Source organism: Podarcis filfolensis, assembly GCF_964270895.1.
Source record: "Podarcis filfolensis genome assembly, chromosome: 9".
In the NCBI taxonomy this organism is placed as follows: Eukaryota; Metazoa; Chordata; class Lepidosauria; order Squamata; family Lacertidae; genus Podarcis; species Podarcis filfolensis.
Genome location: NC_139610.1, coordinates 4,224,668 through 4,238,993, shown reverse-complemented (window position 1 = coordinate 4,238,993; position 14,326 = coordinate 4,224,668). Strand labels below are relative to the sequence as shown.

Below are 14,326 nucleotides of genomic sequence, written 5' to 3'. Positions count from 1 at the left end.
TGGGCACCAACTAGGTGACCCCACGTAGGTGACCCCAGTGTGGCCTGGTTCAGTGCTCCTCTCTACAGTGGTACCTCAGGTTACAGACGCTTCAGGTTACACACTCCGCTAACCCAGAAATAGTATCTCTGAGAACAGAAATCGTGCGGTGGCGGCAGTGGGAGGCCCCATTAGCTAAAGTGGTACCTCAGGTTAAGAACAGTTTCAGGTTAAGAACGGACTTCCAGAACGAATTAAGTTCTTAACCCAAGGTACCACTGTACTTGCCAAGGACTGCATTGGCTGGCTGGGCTCCCCCAGGCAGGGGGCTCAGTGTGACCCTGCTTTGCTTCAGCGGCATCAGCAGCGAGGGCTGGGCTGGCATCCCCCATCTGGTGCACACACATGTGTTTGCCCCAGGCCCCGGCAACCAACGCTACACCACTGGTAGGATACAAGAACTGCAGTGGGCAAACCTGGCTCCTGAAAATCACTTCCATCTTCACCTGGCCACCGACAGCACAAGGCCTTTACAGGGAGAGGAACAGGGATACCAATTTCTCTGGCCTCTCCTCTTCTCCAATTTCACGCCAGGCTGACACAAAACCCACTATGAAGTAATGCTGTGAGTGGCTTCATGGCCACTAGGTAGGGGAAAGCACAGGGAATCGGGGAAGGGGGTGTGGATTGGCCAACCAGTGTCTGTGTGTCTCCATTCTATGCACATTTATTCAGAAGTACATAGGATTCTTGCAGATTTACTTACTGATCAGTTATCTTCATCAGCTTTGTTGGATTTCAGTTGTTGCACACAAAGCTTGCATTCAAGTATGACCATCTTGCTTCAGAGAATAACTTTCTCTACAAAGTATGCAGAGTCTTGTGATACCTTAAAACAGTGGTTTTCAAAACTTTCTTCTCTGGTCCACACTTCCAGAATAAAAATTTCCTCGCGCCACATCATTATTTTTTATGGTTAAGAAATATATTGGAAAACACTTTAAAAAGATACAACTTCTAGCAATGCCTGATTTATAAAACACAACTACTTTATAATAGGGACGCGGGTGGCGCTGTGGGTTAAACCACAGAGCCTAGGGCTTGCCAATCAGAAGGTCGGCGGTTCGAATCCCCTTGACGGGGTGAGCTCCCGTTGCTCGGTCCCTGCTCCTGCCAACCTAGCAGTTCGAAAGCACGTCAAAGTGCAAGTAGATAAATAGGTACCACTCTGGCGGGCAGGTAACCGGTGTTTCCGTGTGCTGCTCTGGTTTGCCAGAAGCAGCTTAGTCATGCTGGCCACATGATTTGGAAGCTGTCTGCGGACAAACGCCGACTCCCTTGGCCAATAAAGCGAGATGAGCGCTGCAACCCCAGAGTTGGCCACGACTGGACCTAATGGTCAGGGGTCCCTTTACCTTTTCACTTTATAATATGACCATGGGACATGCAGAAAGTATAAAACAATGCAACTACACAAGAACATGAATCAATCCCAAAGTATAATATTGACTGTACAGTGGTACCTCAGGTTAAGTACTTAATTTGTTCCGGAGGTCCGTACTTAACCTGAAACTGTTCTTAACCTGAAGCACCACTTTAGCTAATGGGGCCTCCTGCTGCTGCCGCGCCACCGGAGCACGATTTCTGTTCTCATCCTGGAGCAAAGTTCTTAACCTGAAGCACTATTTCTGGGTTAGCGGAGTCTGTAACCTGAAGTGCATGTAACCCAAAGGGTATGTAACCCGAGGTACCACTGTACTTGATTCTTCCTGCCACACTTGCCATCCTCTCCTGCCACACCAATGTGGTTGTCACGCCCTTTCAGGACCACTGCCTTAAAGACCAATAAGTTTTTTAATGAATAAGCTTCTAAGGGTGCTGGATTTTCCTGTAGGATCTTTCTGTGCACCAACTATACTGTGCTGTGGAATGAATCAAGAAATTGGGCTTTTCTTTATTCATAGTAATAAACACCTAGCCTTCCTCAGTGGTCTTCAGCTTGGTCCAGCCATTGCGCTTAAGATAAATGATGTCACTAAATAGGAAATTAAGTGCAAGCTGCTCTCGAGTCTTATGATCTGCCCATCCCCCACCTGATCTCCTGTGAAAGTTCTGCCAAGGTTCTTTATTCCAAATTTACCGTTCTGTTGGCTAGCTGGTTTGTTTATGTGGGTTCATCTCCATCTTTAGAATGACATTCAGAATTCCTGTACTGGGAACTGCAGGGCAGGAAGAATGCTCTGTGAAATGCATCCTTCTGGAGTCACCATCTGGGCAATATTCATCTTGCTTAGCAAAATGCCACGATATTCTGCTGAACGCAGGTGCCGAGGCTGATCATGAGGCACTGGTGACCACAGCAATAAACCAACATCCAGCAGAAAGATAATTAAGGCACCTGGTGCTGCCTTGGCTTTGAATAAGCCAATTTTATTTTCTGTACTGATCTGAATGAAAAATCCACCCTTTGTTTCACTCAGCAGCAGCACTGCAAGTTGCTTCTAGACAATCTGCTTAAGGAATATTAGCCTGATTTGTTTGCATTAATTTTGCAGGGTGGCTGGAACTGGACAATGACAGCTATTTACTGAGCATTGATTCTGATCTGTTTGTGGGGAGTTTACATGAAGTTGCATCAAGCAATTGTTATCCTACACATTCCAGTGCAAATTCCCATCCTTTCCCTTAACACAAGAAGTCTGTTATTTTTTGTGGGGGGAGCAGGTTTGTTACACCTAAATTACACCATTGCCCATCATGGCTCCACCTTAATCCTCACCCCAAAGCAGCATTCTACAAAGCATGCTAAATATCTTGTACGTTTAAAATTACCTTAATAATGGTATTATCCTGCTGATATTTTGATTTCTCTTCCAAAAGGGACAACATGGCTGCAAACGTTTTATAAATGAATCAGTTCATTAATTGTCCATCCCCCCGGCTTTTCTGATTGCAAAATCATAAATTATTTTCCCAGAGTCAGTTTTTCTGCCAAGGTCACACTCAATAGAGAAAAGAGCTCTGTGGTTTAATGGTCCTTGCACTTTAGCAGAACACCTGCAGCTTCTGATCAGCGCTAGCTTCTTGAAACACCTTTCAGCTTCTGCGGAAAATATCCAGCAGGCTAAGCAGATTACACTGAAAATTAATTGTACTTGGCTTTTCTAAATCTCTTTTCCCAAAAGTAGATTTGAAGATCCCCACCCCGCCCCAATGCAACATTTCACAAGGCAAATATTAATAAATATCTGCAGGTCTGTGTGGCTCACCTATCAGGTTATTATCTCCTTGGAATGCTAAACCTCTTGAAGCAAGATATAAGTCAGGGGGGAGGAACTGCCCAGGAGAAACTGCATCCATCTGATGTCAGATGTGACATTAGATGTGGGGCAGCTAAGGATGCAGTTGCAAACAAATGACCAGGAGTTTTAATGAGCTGCTGTTTGTTCCTTTGCAAGCAGGACTTGCTGATTAGCACTCATATAGGCCGGCTGAAGGGACGCGGGTGGCGCTGTGTAAACCACAGAGCCTAGGACTTGCCAATCAGAAGGTCGTTGGTTCAAATCCCCGCGATGGGGTGAGCTCCCGTTGCTCGGTCCCTGCTCCTGCCAACCTAGCAGTTCAAAAGCACGAAGTACAAGTAGATAAATACTCCCGCTCCGGCGGGAAGGTAAACGGCGTTTCCGTGCACTGCTCTGGTTCGCCAGAAGCGGCTTAGTCATGCTGGCCACGTGACCCGGAAGCTGTACGCCAGCTCCCTCGGCCAGTAAAGCAAGATGAGCGCTGCAACCCCAGAGTCAGCCACAACTGGGTCCCTTTACCTTTACCTTTAAGCCAGGCTGAGTTTCTGGGGTCTTGGGCAGGGGGCATGGTATGCCATCCTCACAAGCATGCTTGGTGGGGACAGGTGGGGATGCGGGAGAAGGCCTTCTCAGTGGCTGCTCTAAAACTTTGGAACTCCTCCCTAGGAAGGTTAGACTGGCTCTCTTCTTGCAGTCTTTCCTCCACCTCCTTATTCCAACAGGTTTTGGGGAACTGACAGTTTTTAATGAAAGGGCTGGTGCCATGTTTTTAAATGATTGTTTTTCTCTCTGTGTGTGTTATTAGCTCAGGGCCGGATTTAGGTTTGATGAGGCCCCAAGCTACTGAAGGTAATGGGGCCCTTTTTATGTCCAGCTGTCCTTTGTCAACAACAAATTGTCACTGTTTTTTGTGTTCAGTATATGCTATATGGTAATTTATGGACCTAATAGGTATCTAAAGCCATTTGCACATAACAAAATATGTATTTTATCAACGTAATTGTTGAACTTATCTTATATTTTGGAAATGTACAACTGGTTTTTTCCCCTTTAAATTTTTTGGGGGCCCGCAAGAGAGTGGGGCCCTCAGCTATAACATGTTTAGCTTATACGTAAATCTGGCAATGTATTAGCTGTTCTGAGTTTATCCGTAAGCTGCTTTGAGACCCTGTCAGCAAAGAAGATGGGAAACAAACAAACAAACAAGCCCCATTGGGATTGGCTACTCTAAGGGGGTTTGCTGTTAGCAGCCATCAGCTGAAAGTGACCGCATGTGAACAGTTAGAAATTAGCCAGGCGCGAGGCACATGTTGTGTCTGCAACAGGTCCAGTTGTGACCATGTGGAAATCTCTGCATACCAGGCTGGCAACCGGGAAAAGCAAAATGTCACTAAGAGAAGGATCTGAAATACTTTCCTTGAAGCTTGAATTTGTTATTCCCTGGATTGTTTAATTTGATGCTTTAATGTATTGTAAATTGCTTTGAGATTCGTTCTTTAAAGCTTGTTCTTTAAAACTGCTTTGAGATTTGTTCTAGAAAGTGGTATAGAGATGAAATTAATAAAAATAAATAAATAAATAAATAAATAAATAAATAAATAAATAAAACAACAACACAGTGGTACCTCGGGTTACAGACACTTCAGGTTACATACGGTTCAGGTTACAGACTCCGCTAACCCAGAAATAGTGCTTCAGGTTAAGAACTTTGCTTCAGGATGAGAACAGAAATTGTGCTCCGGCGGCACGGCAGTAGCAGGCCCCATTAGCTAAAGTGGTGCTTCAGGTTAAGAACAGTTTCAGGTTAAGTACAGACCTCCGGAATGAATTATGTTCTTAACCCAAGGTACCACTGTAGTAATAATAATAATTATTCCACTAAAACCAAAAAAGGCATCTAGACATTCCAGTGTGGCAACTGGAACCCAGGTTTAAGATTAGATTTGCTGATTAGATTATGTATCTCAGTTTCTAACACTGCCTGTGAAGGCACACTTTCATCACCAATTAGCTGACTGGTGCTTTGAGCCCCCTCCCCCACCTTTTGTCTATTTGCAGGTGCAATTTGGATTCAAACTGTGTCTGCAAATGGTCAGCTTTTCTCTTCAGTCATGGTTTGAATCCCTTTGGAGGTGCACTGCTAGCTCCAGTGAGCTGATTCGTGCTGAAAACGAGTCCCTTTAAAATTGCCACCAGAAGTCACAGTGACATTGGATGACTGACAAGTCATCAGTGGCAGACTTTGGGCTTTCAAATTTCAGCATTGCCCTGTGAAATGTCATCCCGCCCCCCCCCCGCCTTCCGTCATTCATCATTGTTACAGAGCCTCCTGCATCAGCCTCTTGGCTCAGCAACCAGCGCAGGCAAACTGATTGTGCTCCCCCCAATCTGCCTGTGCCCCCAGCTGTCTTTTATCCACAACACAGCCATTAATTTAATCCCATTCAACTGCTCCTATTAACTTCCTAATTATATTCACTTTATTTGACTTTTTAACCATCTTCCATGCCTTAACATATGCATTTTGTTTTTTTGCCGCTGTTAAAATATATTGCATCTGTACTGTATGGTGTGTATAGATCTTGGAGGAACTTCGGTTTGTTGCAGCTGTTAGACTGAGTGCAAATCACGACAGGCAAGGGAATCTTCGTATTACACATGGACTGCCCCAAGCCAGTGGTTGAACACAAGGACTGCTCCCCCTACCTGCCTTTGTCCTGCTCCCCAGCATTGCTTGGTGAGGCATGCTTTAAAGTGACAAATAACCACATCTTTTACTTAGTCAGAAAATTTCCCAAAAGGATGCTGTGTCATTTGAAACAGATTTCTTACGTTTTCTGGGGAAATTCATCACCTTAACATGAGGAAAATCATATGCAAATATTGCATCCCTAAAGCCAGAGAACATCAGCAAACTGTCAAAAGATGGAGCTTGGTGGTCCTGGAAATGCCATTTCGCTTGCTTCAAGAATACCACGCCAACTTAGCTTGGGCAACTCTTACACCAATTGTGGGATGCCCAGATAGATGGACCTCATGCACCATGATGTTAGACACCAATCCAATTTTCATTCCCAAGGCAGCATTTTACAGAGGTGGAAGGTTAATGTATTAACACGTCCATTTTAATGCATGTCTAACTCCTTGAACAAAATTGCTGAGCGTTAAAATCTGATTTATGATGACACCCTGACAATTGAAGTGGTTTTCTTTCTTTCCTTTTCTTTAAAACAAAAGATCAGCAAGTGAGCACCAGCAGTCATAGAGAACAGAAACAAACAAAACTGTGAACCAGATGTTTAGCTCATTATACAATGTCCTACATATATTTGGACCCTTTTGTCACAGATTGTAGGCAGGATATGTGTGTTGTGTGCGCAGCCTAGAATAATCTGTTCAGTTTATGAGATTCCCTCCCCACATTTGAGCCAATAGGCAGGGTCACCCTTTAGAACTAAAGTTATGAATCAAAATGTGCAGGCACAAGGTGGCTCTTTGACCTGTGCTGATAACATTGCCGTATACCGCCACCATCTGAAGGATCATAAAATCTGTTCACGATCTACAGATTCATTACAAATAATGAAAGCTGGGTTATTGTTTTTTTGCGTGGTTTAGGGCTGGCATTGGAGGACTGCTACACGGCAGTATGGAAATACAATTTCTAGTATGGAAATACAATTAGGAAGAAATCGTCACCAGTTCAGTCTTCTAGAGATCTTATTACACGCATATGACCCCTTATTTACCGTATTTTGGGGCCCTCTACCCTGCTCACCCCCTTCATGAATCACTGCCTTCTCGTGGCGAAGGGGCTTGAATAACTCCAAGAAGCTATGAGCTATGCCATGCAGGGCCACCCAAGACGGACAGGTCATAGCCGAGAGTTTAGACTAAATGGAGAAGGAACTGGCAACCCACTCCAGTATTTTTGCCATGAAAACTCCATGGACATGAAAAAGGAGCTTTGAGAAGATAGTGAGTTTCCAAGGCATGCCCTGGTTCAAGGGGTCACGGAGAGTCGGACATGACTAAGATGACTAAAGAACAAACAATACCCTACTCACAAAAGGATACAAATCTATATAAGACACAAAGCATGCACAATGTGGGCAGAAAATCCAACAGGCCTCCAAGATGGCTATATTTTTACTTTTGTAAGAGAGTGATTAAAACCAGTAGGAAACAGCAGTGTGTGCAAAGTGGTAGCAAGGTCACCATCGTGCAAATGCAGATCGAAAACATCTTGGGCTCCTGTCGGTGTATTTGCACTCCCATCACCCCTTCCCTTTCCGTAAGCAGCAGTAACTCACCTGCTGAGGGGCCAGGTAAGCACCTGCCCCATCATATTGCTCACTACCAAGGCTAAGATGATTTGCAAAGCTTATTAAAATGGAGGTCAAAATGAAAAGATGTCAGGAATATGAATGCATCCATTGTGGGCCATGCAAGGCCTCATGAGCTGTGCAATCTGTCCTCCCTTTCATTCTAGAGATGGTCCACTAAGGGCAATCAAGTGGTGCAGTAGAATTCATGCATTACTGGGACGTTAGGGCATACATGCAGCAGAATGACAGCACATTTGAACAGGGAGGATTTTCTGGTTGGAGAGATGAGAGTCAGGGAAAATGACAGCTGCAAAGCAGTCAAGAAAGTGAGAACATGCATTCAAGGTGTCCCATGGAAACAAGTGCATCCAAAACACTTGTATCAGGGGTGGGGGAACCTTAGCCTGGGAGGCCAAATGTAGCCCTCTGCAGCAGGCATAGGCAAACTTGGCCCTCCAGATATTTTGAGACTACAATTCCCATCATCCCTGACCACTGGTCCTGTTAGCTAGGGATGATGGGAGCTGTAGTCCCAAAACATCTGGAGGGCTGAGTTTGCCCATGCCTGCTCCGGAGTCTCCCAGGCCACCCTGTCCCAGCTCTGCACCCTCCTTGAGTGCTTGTGCTCGGCTGGAAGGTCCTTGAATTGTGATGCTTGCCTGGACGGACATGTGTGTTTCTGCGCACATGCAGTGCAAGGTGCTGAACTAGATGATGCTCAGGGTCCCTTCCAACTCCACAGTTCTATGAAACCATCAGCAAGCATAGTTGGCATGTAGCCTGCTGTACAAAGGTAAGAGTCACATTCACTGCTCTGTCTACATTTGCCTTGCCCATCTGATAAGTTGCTTTGAAAGGGGTTGCCCATGAGAGAATGCGGCTCTTGGGCCGAAGAAGGCTTCCTGCCCTGATTTAAACGTTACAAATTCAAGTACAAGTTTTGCACAAGTTCAAGAGAAACTAGCATGGCGAGGGGCATTTCTTGTGTGATGGTAACAGCACTTCTGTTTTTAGGGCTGTGGAAGAAACACATTACTTAACGATAGGATAATCACTTTTCATCTGTGACTCAAGCAGAAAGCAAAACAATTCAGAGAGAAAAATATGCCAATAACTTAATAGTTTATTAGTCAGTCAACAATATTACAAATATTTAAAAATTACTTATTATATAAATAGTTGGCAGCAAACTATTCCATTACAGAGTTAAATTACCAGTACAACAGACAGACTGGAGATTTAGACACCTGGAAGATAACAGTAAAATGAACTAAAATATTTTAACAGAAGATTTTAAGCTGAAGGCGATTAACTAGAGAACCAATCTGCCAGCACTGCTGCTGGGTCACCCCGTTCATTTCACTGGGACTTTTATGGGGCTCCACTGAAACCAACGGCGGGTGCTCAGCGACGGTGCTTTGTGCATTGGTTCCTTTGTATCCATAAAAAGCATGGGTTTTCTTTTTATTTAGAAAAAAATAAAAACTGTTTTAACACCACATTAGGAATACAAAATAAAATTAACTGAAAATATTAATTTGCATATCAAAGAACCATTTATAATTACAATCCAAACACTCCATAAACCACTTGTGCGATTCTTTACAGAAACTCGGAATTTAGAAACTAGTTGCTTTAATATTACAAAGATTTAGGCTCCAAAAATAATTCAACATAAAATAAACTTTTAGCAATTAGCGTCATAAAATTATATATTTCCACATAAAAATACAAAATAATATTAATGACAAGAATATGAAAAATTATTCCAAGTATTTTTGCTATTTGAAATAAAACAAACAAACAAAACCCAAAACGACAACAAAATAGAAATATGCATGAAAAAAGTCTCTCCTTTTGTTAGCAAAACACTATCCAAAATAACTACGATCATTTACATCAGTACAAAGATTTCTGGATTTTAAAAAATATTTGCAATGACAAAAGGGGTTTTCTTTTCTGACAGTAAAAAATGACACTGTGGATAAAATTTGCAAAAGATGCAATGAAAAAAATAAAATTTGCATTAAAAAGGTTTACACTGTTATTCTTTTTATACAAACATTAGAAACAGTATTGCACGTCACAACACAGAATCGAGGTTAGTCAGCCTTCCAAAATGTGTTATATTCAAGTTTTGTAGCATCTTTGAGGAGAGGCTCTGTGCAGCCAGATGCAACAGGGAATAAAATATCAAGTGTTTTCCATACACAAATATATAAATGCTAAATGTTTCCTTCTTAACAAAAAGTGTGGACTTTTAAAGTATTTTTTTTCTTCCACAGTCATATGTTTGGGCAGCAATATGCACATTTGGGGAAATAAAAGAAGCTTTAAAAATACAAAAATACAATAAAATTAACAATCTCCTACAAAAATAGTAAAATAAATATGATTTATATAAACAAAAACCAATACAGTGTTGAACAGTTAAGAAAATAAGGGCACAATCCACTAGGGAAGTCTCTTACATTATTATCCTGCCTTGAAACAAACAGGAGCTGTGCAAAAGCACATTATCTCAGCCTCCATTGAGATGAATGTGCCCATTCACTTCAAAGAGTGCTGATGCCGGAGAACTTCCAGGGGGATTGTGTCCTAGGAACATGGATTTAAAAAGGAATAAAAAGAGGAGATGTAAGTTACAGGAGCTATTAGCCTCAATAGCTCCAGAAATGAAGTGAGAAGCATAGCCTGATATTTAGAATAGTTTACCCATACCAAAGAAAGGGCATCACTGTTTTCTTACAGTTTTATTTGGGGAGAAACAAAGGATTTTTAAACATCTCCAATTATTTCAATTTTCCATATTCATTTTCATTATTTAAAACATGTAAAGGCTCTTTAATTTTAAACTTCAAGCAAGAAATATGAAAATAAAGTTAAAAACATCTGCGGAATTAAATTATATCTAAATAATTAACATTGCAAAACTACTGATTTTTTTTTTCATTTCTAAATTCCAAAAATTGAGGTATAGCAAAGGAGATGTCGTCAGTCAAAAAAAAGTGTGCCTTAAAATAGCTGACTAGTTGGAAAAAAAATCTCTCACAGAGATATAAAAATAGTGCATAACAAATGTCAAAAATGGATCAAGGTCTGGCAGGGTTTAAGGTTAGAAAAGAATACTCCAAAAAATCTGGAGGATCATGGTTAAGTAACAAATAGGGTACATTGACAACTAAATCAGTTAAAAAGCTCTTCTTAAAACAGCATCAACTTTAAAACTTTAAAAACTTGAACCACAACCACAACGAAACAGCAGATTTAGACATGAAACCACATATTGAACAGTACCAAAAAGCACATTGCAGACAACCAATATAAGAGCAACACTTTGCTTACATGAAGGATTGTCCCCAAGGGATTGCCAAGGGCAAAACCCTTGCAAATTTCTCTCTTGGAATAAGACTTTCAATTCTGCACTGGGTGCTTGCTTAAACTGTAGAGTGGCTCTTTCTTCCATTGAAACATAAGGGCTAGTTGCATTAAAATGTTTTGTGGAGGACAAAAACACTGCTAATGAATTTCTTGCATTTCAATCCAGAAACAGCCCCCCTCCCTCCCACCCCCTCAAAAATCTTGCAAGCAATGTCGTCGCTTAGAACTCCTTCATCAAAATTAAAACACTACGCTTGACTGTCCGTCAACTAACTACATTTCATGCAACAGTGACCCTAGTTTGACAGAAGTCTTAAACGCATCTAAGGTCAAACAAGCACACACAGTTTAAGCCAGATTTCACTGTTGTCTTAAAGGTAAGATTTAGCTTATGCAACTAGCTGTCTGTATATTACACCATCTCCATTTTGACTTTATTTTATTACTAAAGCATTAAGTTTTCTTGTATGAGCACATTTTAATGCTCATTTCTCAGTAGTTTCCCATTTGGTGACTGGTTAGCAGTGGGCTGGCCATCTTTGGTTTGTAAAGGAAGTTTTAACCATGAACAATCAAGAGGGCTGAAATAAATATAAATCTATTTAAAAATCTAGTAATTTTGCTCAAACGTGTCTAAGCTACACCACTCCACACTAATTAGAACCACACATCACAAAGTTGCACAGGGATTACAATATTACATCCAGTCTGCAAAAATTGAATTCCACTACCAACCAGGTCACAAAATGGCTGCACTTTCTAATCTAAAACTAGTTTGCATATTGTACACATGTAGGACATTTTTAGAGAAAAAAAACTTGAGTCACAATAATGCATGCAAGTGTCTTTTGTTACAAATTTTGCGGTTTGCTCATGCTATCTAGATTTCAGAGCATTAAAAAAACATTTTCAATAACTCACCTCTTGTTAGATCTAGTGCATGCATATGGTGTATACAGGTAAGTAAACATGCAATTTTTCACATTCTAAAACTATGGCACTTTATGCCATATTGTGCTGCCTGCATTTTAATCGGCAATGCAGTGTATCTTAAAACGTTTTAATCCCGTATTAATAGGTGGCATTACACACAACACCTATATAGCAGCAAAGCTAATACAGCTTGTGATTATAAATGTTTAAAAATAGCTAATAAATCAGATTATCTTGAGGTATTATTTCTTGCAAGTCAAAATGGAGAGCAAAAAATCAACCCTATTTTTTTTAATCGATGTATACACTGAAAATAGCAACAACAATAAAAATAAGCTTTTTTGTAGCAGACATATCCCATCTTCACTATTTTTGCTACCTTTGGTAAATTACTAGGGCAGATCTTGAAGTTAAAAACCCATGTTTAGAAATAAGTGCACGCTTCACCCACTAAATATAGCAGCAGACAGTGTGCCCCTATGCAAAAACATTCTCATATCTAGTTTTAATTTTACATATAAAAATAAGTTGGAGAAAATACAAAAAAACATTTTTTTTTATTTTAACATGAAAATATCACAAAAATTATTAAGCCTGAGATGTAGGGTTTTGGTGAAAAACAAGAGGCTTTGTAGTGTTTTGGCTGCTGAAAAAGATGCATGTATTGAGAGTCGGGGTGAGAAGCAGAAGAATGCACTTATTTCTTCTGCATGTCAGTATCTTCAAACACAGTAAGCCACATGCACCCTTTGTTCCTTAAGGAGATGCTGGAGAAGCAGGCTCAGTTCCAGCGGAAGTGGATCTGGCGCGGGCGGTCAGCCCCTTCCTTAACCAATGGCTTATGGAATTCACGTCCTGCCCGAGAGTGGATATTCGCCCAGCAAAACTCACAGTAATACTGCAGGCAAGTGACATTGGCACAAAAAAAGGGAGCAAACTTTCCACCACACCGTGCGCCCTGGCATTCGTCACACATCTGGTCATCCAGCACATATGGCTTTACCTCCACCTGTTTAAGAAACAAGCGCACAAGAGGACAAGCGATCGGATTAGCTTCACATATCGTTGTTAAATTTGTATCCTTTCTTTTCTCCAGGGAAATCTGGGTGGCATAAACGAGCTCGCCCCGCAAGGACGGTGCACATCAGTTAAGTTATATTAGATAGTGACTGGCCCAAGTTAATATAGTGAGCATGCTGAACAGGGGCTTTAACACAACCCGTATTTCAAATTTAACAACTGATCCACTTCATCACACCAGGCCTCGAGGATTGTTTTTTTTCTGGGAAATAGGGATGGTAGTGAGAAGCAAAGAAGATGTATAGTATTACATCTGGATCGGGGCTTAAAATGAAGAAGTAAAAAATTATCAGCGAACAATTTGGCTTGCCTTCTCAAATTTTGACAGGCACTTTTACAATAGTTTTATAGATTATAAAATTAGAGTTTACAGTAAAAATCAGAGCCAGGAAATCAAAGCAAATAAGTGAAAAATGACCCCCCCCCCCGCAAATGGGTTTTAACTAGTGTTCACTATGTATGTATTATAAAGTTAATCTATTCAGAATCCTAGTTCAATATACAACTATCAACAAATTGTGAAGATGTGCTGTGAACATGCACACACACACGTGAACCAAATTTATAATTGTGAGTATATGACTCTCATGTTGAGTTTTTGTCCAAAAAATATTTACTTATTGAAATGACCCTGAAGTGTATATGGATTGTGCCACTCATTTAATAAATCTCTGTGGTTGAAAAATATGACATGATCATCAAGGTAGCTACCATCACAAAAAAGAACAAAATTCATCAGTATCTATTGGACCAGGTTTACTGTGTTACCTCCCACTGGAAAGGTATTTCCATGTGCTACAAAACTTTCCATTTTGCTTGAAAACTTCCCCTTTTAATTTTAGGTTAAATAAAATTATTATTATTTTTTTAGAATTATTACAAAACTGACAGCTTAATTACAATTGTTTATTGATTTAGTGTTTGCAATGCAGATGCCCCCCCCAAATAGAAATGTCTTTGGGTAAGGAAATAATTTAAATATCTCCTAAGTCCAAGAAACATGTTTTATGGAACACGTTCTATTATAGAAATACCTTTCCAAAAGAGTTTAGTGAATTAATTGGTTGAATAGATAACTAAATAATGTAACTGTGTCCATCTTGATGATGTAGTCACAGCTGTAAATAACAGCTGAGAAAGTAACATCATAGATATTCTTCAACTTCCAATATTTATGAATCAAAAGAAACTATATATAGTTAACATTACATTTAATACTGAAGGACTTTTCACACATTATGCTTGCAGACTAAATGTGAAAGTGTTAATAGACTCCACCAGTGGTCAGAAATGTAGAGATCTTATTAAAACTTTTGCTAATTA

The 14,326-nt window shown here is 40.7% G+C and overlaps 1 protein-coding gene across 4 annotated transcripts in view; it reads right to left on the bottom strand.

The window, feature by feature from the left end:
- Nucleotides 1-8,714: 8,714 nt before the first annotated feature.
- The window catches only part of CPEB2 (cytoplasmic polyadenylation element binding protein 2), a 68,349-nt gene continuing 62,737 nt past the window's right edge, over nucleotides 8,715-14,326 (bottom strand). For all 4 annotated transcript variants that reach the window (XM_083630401.1, XM_083630403.1, XM_083630402.1 and 1 more), the window contains one exon: nucleotides 8,715-12,932. In XM_083630401.1, coding sequence (XP_083486527.1) covers nucleotides 12,705-12,932 — 228 coding nt within the window. In that variant the 3' untranslated portion in view covers nucleotides 8,715-12,704. The remainder of the gene's footprint in view (nucleotides 12,933-14,326) is intronic.